We start from the raw sequence: 6,000 nt of genomic DNA, 5'->3' as shown, positions 1-6,000 counted from the left end.
ATATATATATATATATATAAAGATTTTATATATATATATCAGCAAGGAGCTCCAAACTTGTCAGGAAAACAGTGCCTGAAACAGGACTCAAGTAAGAGAAGAGATAATAAAATGGCTTATCATTAGCCCACCAGAAGAGAGATATTTATAAAGCAGAATTGGCCAGTTAGCCATTGACAATTTATTGCCAGTACAGTACACCCATGGTTGACATGGGTGGTAGGAAAACTCCCCAGCAGGGCCAGCCTTCTCACCTCTAACTGACTCCTTCCCTAGACTACTGCAGCTACCTCATTTTGGTCTCTTTATGTTCTCTGCTCACCCAGTTACCATGGGTACCCTATGTTCTCTTCTCTCACCCAATCCAATCTACATGTTTGATTCTGCTAAGAGAGGTAAGTTATAAAGTGTCATCCCCTCCAGTGAAGAAGATGAGGTGTGGAAAGAGGATTGCTACTGGATCTAAAGATTGAACCCAAGAAAAGAGGCTTTAAGGGGGTAATTTCAAGTAGCACCCAGCTAGAAGGAAAAAAGGTTTCTGGTTATCAACTCTGAAATCACACCAGACTAGCCATCAAATGTGTCCCTATTTCAAAAGTAGCACATATTCAGCTTTTAAATAAAAGTACTTAAAGGAAACAAAGCTGCCTTTCTCCTCCTTTACTGAGAAAAATCAGAATGTATGGAGGGATCACAAAAGCCTTGGGTAATTTAATTTATCACCTAAATAATATCTCTACCCCATCATACCACTGTGGGAGTTCTTTGTAGAAGTGGAAAAAGAGCTTTGTTCTCTTGTAAGTGACTCATTCTACCTTCTGGAAGATATTAAAGAACTGTTGGAAGAATCAAATTAAGACCAGTCAAAAAAGGAAGTGATCAACCAGCATCAGGCCTTCTAACTTTTTACTACAGAAATGTAGTTACTTGTAAATTGCCAGCATTCATGAAAGGCATGCCAGGGACAGAAACCAACTGTATACCAGCAAGTGCCCTGCTTTGGTTTTGTCCAAGAATAATCACTAAGGAAGCCATCATCATGTAGTATGGTGTCATGGAAGCAACTTAGACTTCCTGAATTTTGGTCTGATTCTACTATCAACTGTGTCATTCTGCTCAAATTACTGTACTTCGCTCAGCCTTGATTCCTCATATGAAAATGAAGAAGTTGTCTTAGCAAATCCTCTGGGTTTCTTACAACTAAGAGCTATATAATCAGATCCTTGGCATTTCTTCAGCCAGTGGTCCTGTAATCATGCAGAAGGAGATAAGATTCCAGTACAAATCGCAAAAAAAGGAAAATTATTCTAATCTTGAATCCCAGGTCAAGTTATTTCCCCAACAGAGAGAAAATGTGCCGCAAGATGTTTAGTTCGGGAGGCCTGGGCATGGTGGTGCACACCTGTAATCCCAGCACTCTGGAGTCTGAGGCAAGAGAATCTCTGCAAGTTTGAGGCCAACCTGGGCTACAAAGTGAGTTCAGGCCAGCCTGAACCACATAGTTAAAACCTGTCTCAAAAAGATTTAAAGAAAGGATTTTTTTTGTGGAATCTGACTTTCTTCTTCCTTATCCTTGGAGAAAGACATAAAGCTTCTCTGTAAACAGCAGACCAGTGATGTGAATGGTAAGTTAGAAATAGTGACCACTGGGCAGACAATTAAAACTCAAACTCAACAATACCGTAGCTTACTGAACAATGTCCAGCACTGCCAAAGAGCAACAAAACCAGAGTTAGAGAAGAAAAATAATATATCAGCTCATTGTAAAGCCAAATTCCAGGCAATTCTTTATGAAAGATACAACTTATTTTCTGAAAAAACTGTAAGGTGTCTCAATGACCTTCCCCATTTAAGCTGTATTTTAAAGAAAAAAAAATCTGAGGCAGAAAAGGTCAATCTTTCAGGAAGCCCAAATACACCTGGAGATCCTGTCTCAATTATAGCTCCAACTCTCAGACTCCCAGAAAAGTTCTTTCCACAGACCCTGATCTCTCTAGATGTGTCTAACTGGCTTGATTCTAAAAACAAAAGGATATTGTACCTTGAGCTCTGTTCTTCCTCGAAGCTCTACTTCATAGCCCTCGCTCAGAGTTCGAAGAATTGTAACAGTGCTAAGACTGACATGAATTCGGTAAGCTGTAAAAGAAGGAGAGACATTACTTTAGCTCCTTTATCATTATTAAAACCACGGGAGGATTATCAATGTAATAAATGCTCCCGTAATTCAAAAATTTACTAAAGCGTAAGCTAAATCCTGAGAGAGTGAGAGTAGTTAGGGTTTCACAGGAAGACAAAGGGGAGTGAAGACCTTCTCACCAGGCTCAAATAAGGCATTAGCTGTAGCATCTATCAGCCTAGACACTATCTCAGTTGAAAGGCCATGCAGTAGAAAAGTGTTAACATAACTTGAAGGTTGAGAAGGTGAAACCAGGAACCACCACTGTGCTCTCAGCTAAAATATGACCTCTACCATCAGAAGTCTGGCTTCAGAAGCTGAGTTTCCAAGCTTCATCTAATCCTCTTTAAGGGACAAAAGGTTGTCTTTTCCAGATGCATCCTTAAAACTATCTCACAATAGTGCTGCACTTAAAATAAAACATTAATGTGAAAAATCCCAAGACCTCTGTCTTCACAGACATTTTTGAAGATTTGACATTCATAGCTCTCCTTTGGGTGAGTTCCTCTGGTTGTGTACACATATGAATGTATTCTTCTCCAACAAATATAGGATAAGTAATTTACATGGGGAAGTACAACTTTAAAATATTTTTTAAACCTACATATAATTCTGTAATGAAGAATAATCACTTGTTAACTGACCTTTCTGAAACTGTCACTATATGAAGTGTCACCTTCTTCAGGTTAAGTGTTATATAAAAGTCTAAGATTTGTCTCACGCACACTTGAAAGGAAAGAAAGACATTCTTTTAGAGCAGACTATAATCTGAGTGGGAAGGTCTGGTTGAAAACTCAAAATTTGTTTTGCTTGTTTTGTTTTGTTTTGCAGTGTTGGAGATTGAACCCAGGACCTTGGCTGTGAGCTATGAATACAGCCCTTTTTTATTTTGAGACAGATTCTTACTAACTTGCTTAATTGCCCAGACTGGGCTGGAACTTACAGTTCTCCTGCTCCAACCTCCCAGTGTGCTGGGATTATGGGTATACACCAACACACTCAGCCTGATGGAAATGTATATGCACAATTTTACCATGTATATACTTTTCTTCTCTGAACAGATCAGTAATGTACTGTTGTTTCAGTCTTCCTTATTGGCAGTAACCCAAAACTCAAAAAGGTTTTCCTATTCCTAAAAGCCACATGGGCAGCCAGTATATCCCTTGCCAATCCAATGTGTGCCAGCTCTCTAGTATGATCTGGTAACTTTTCAGTAGTGTGATCCCACTGGTGTGGAAAGAGAGATTGCTGATTCTAACCACTATGCAACTATGTGATGAGGAGAATCACTGCAGGGTTAGGTCACTAGTCACTTCCATTCCAAAAGCTTAGTGGATTCAACTGACCACAAAGGAGATACCAATAAGATTAATTTTTTACTAAAAGACATATTACATATCCTAGACTCATATCCAACTTGAAGTTAAAGGCTACCTCTTTAGAAATCTTCATTCACTCGTGGACATTAATAATGCTGTGTTTGGTTCACAGTCATTAACTATTAGAAAAGTACAGGGGCTGGGGATTTAGCTCAGCGGCAAAAGCACCTGCCTGGCAAGCGCAAGGTCGTGAGTTCAGTTCCTGGTACCGGAGAAAAACCAAAAAAAAAAAAAAAAAAAAAAAAAGTACACTAACCAGCTCTTGTAGTGAAAAAATCACACTTATATGCCTCTTTGTATACTTCACAATGCCTTCCTTGCATAGCCAGTGATTAAAATTCCATGTTGTGGGTGATTCTCTCCATTTCCTTCCTCCTACTTGATCACTTGACAAAGCGCTGCTTAAATCTCAAAATTCAATTTCTGTTCTCAATTCTATATTTTCAATGCAAAATATGTAGTTTTCCCTGGTACAGACTATAGTACGACTTCAGCCTTCTACAAGTTTACATCAGTCCAGAGTACTGTGCCAAGTTTGCATTTTGGTTCCATGATCAATTTCACCTCATCATCCATTGCACTTCAAGAGCAGCCATCTAAAGTCATATTTGCACAGCAGTTTCTAGATGAGTATTTTCATGGCCTTTGTTTTACCTATGGAGTTTGAAGACTTTCCAAAATGTCAGAAAATTTATTCTGACAAGAGCTTCTAAGTTCTGTGCTGCCTCCTTAATCATGGCTGCATGAGAGAGATTAAGACCGGACCCATTGTGTAAACCTGTTTCTGCACATGAGTGATGGAGAATGAGGTCAGACAGAGCACCATGCACTGTGATATAGGCCACCCTATCATCACTGACTTGTTTGAATATATTGCTCAAGTTGGGGAAGAGCTTGTCTTGTCTAGTTGCCACCAGAGCTAGAGCTGCTAGGGAATTAAGCGGCTTCTTTCTTTTGAAAACAAAATCCATAAAACTCCACATAAAATTTAACGCTGTTCACTAGATTTTCCTACAACAGATGAATAATTGCTTTGCTCAGCCACAATTAAGTAAAAGGCACATTGCAAGACATTATCTCAATAGTGGCAGTAAATGACCAAGAAAGGGATGAGAGAGCATCTTGCCAGCAACAGACAAATGGCATAGTTCTTTGTATGGCTTTACTCTCAAAGAAGGGAGAAAAAATAGCATTGTTGATACTACGCTTGTTTTCACAGAAGCTAAGGGTTTTATATACAGGCAAGTTGGAATTAATTGTTTCAGAATTCCAATTGCCTTAGGTTGAAGGATTACTTCTAGCTACATTCCAGAGGATTATTTGATGAAGCCAGAACTCCTGGAGGTCCTATCTAGTTCAAAGAGAGGACTAGAGCACCAAATAACCATCAGCTGGAAGGCAGCTGGAGTGAGTATACCTTCACAAACGAGTTGAAAAATGGAAAATGTCAGTCTATTACCTAGTTTTTTTCTCAACATGGCTCTTCCACAACTACCAGGCTGGCCACTTCTTTCCTTCACCCAAAAGACTTTTTAAAGTAGTTTTGATCAAATTTACTGGCTGTTTCATTGTCACTTCGCTACAGCTTTATTACTCTAACAAGACAGGTACATGTTCAGTCCAACATCACCCCCTGCTGGTTTGCAATTAGAGGCCAGGAAAATGCGTGATAAATATTAATCTTCTCAAATTATCTTTCATTTTGCTTCAAAACAGTAAAATAGAAAGTACCTAGCTTTCTTTCTCCTCTCTTAAAGAAGAATCACTTTCCTAATAGTTAGATGGTACCACTTTATCCATCTGCAGGTACTCACGTAACCCCGTTGATTCCATCCGAGAAGCTGTATTCACAGTGTCTCCAAACAAGCAGTATCTGGGCATGGTGAGGCCCACCACTCCAGCAACAACTGGCCCTATAGAGTAGCAGGAGGTTGGAATTACAGTCAACAAATGCGCATTCAACAATAATAGAAGAGCACTGCAAGAGGAAAAATGTAGCTGTGTAAAAGAATACAAGTTGCCATCAAATAGCTCCGGAAATCTGAAGAAAAACTTACAATTGAATAATAAACTATTTGCTCTAAGAGAAAAAAATTCATAATGATGAATATATTCCTGCTTTCCTGATTTATATCTCTATTCCAACTAATATTTATACCTAAGTTGGTTTTCTATATCAACATGGACAAATAAGCATCAAAACCAAACCAGAAAAGCCTAGGAGGGGATTCAGGATCCAAACATGTTTATTGCAAGGGAAATGAGATTCTTTCATGTGACTCAGGATTGGAAAAGACCATAGGTCTCATCAGTCTCCCTGTGTCCCAAACTGTGCCCATCAAGAATTACTGATAAAATATTTGGAAGATCTGAAAACAAGTAAAGCTTACTTTTGATTATCTGTGTTAGTGGTGTGGCAAAGCAGCATATATATATATATATATA

General features: G+C 38.8%; 1 protein-coding gene across 1 annotated transcript in view; it reads right to left on the bottom strand.

Moving 5' to 3' along the window:
- The window catches only part of Gucy2f (guanylate cyclase 2F, retinal), a 106,317-nt gene that overhangs the window by 3,378 nt on the left and 96,939 nt on the right, over positions 1-6,000 (bottom strand). The window contains exons 15-16 of the mRNA XM_013504522.1: positions 5,370-5,468; positions 2,042-2,136 (exon numbers count right to left, since the gene is read on the bottom strand). Coding sequence (XP_013359976.1) covers positions 2,042-2,136; positions 5,370-5,468 — 194 coding nt within the window. The remainder of the gene's footprint in view (positions 1-2,041; positions 2,137-5,369; positions 5,469-6,000) is intronic.

The sequence above is a fragment of the Chinchilla lanigera genome, unplaced genomic scaffold (assembly GCF_000276665.1).
Source record: "Chinchilla lanigera isolate Chin_1 unplaced genomic scaffold, ChiLan1.0 scaffold00089, whole genome shotgun sequence".
Lineage (NCBI taxonomy): Eukaryota > Metazoa > Chordata > Mammalia > Rodentia > Chinchillidae > Chinchilla > Chinchilla lanigera.
Note: the sequence above shows the minus strand (reverse complement) of the source record. Positions and strands in the feature narration are given on the sequence as shown.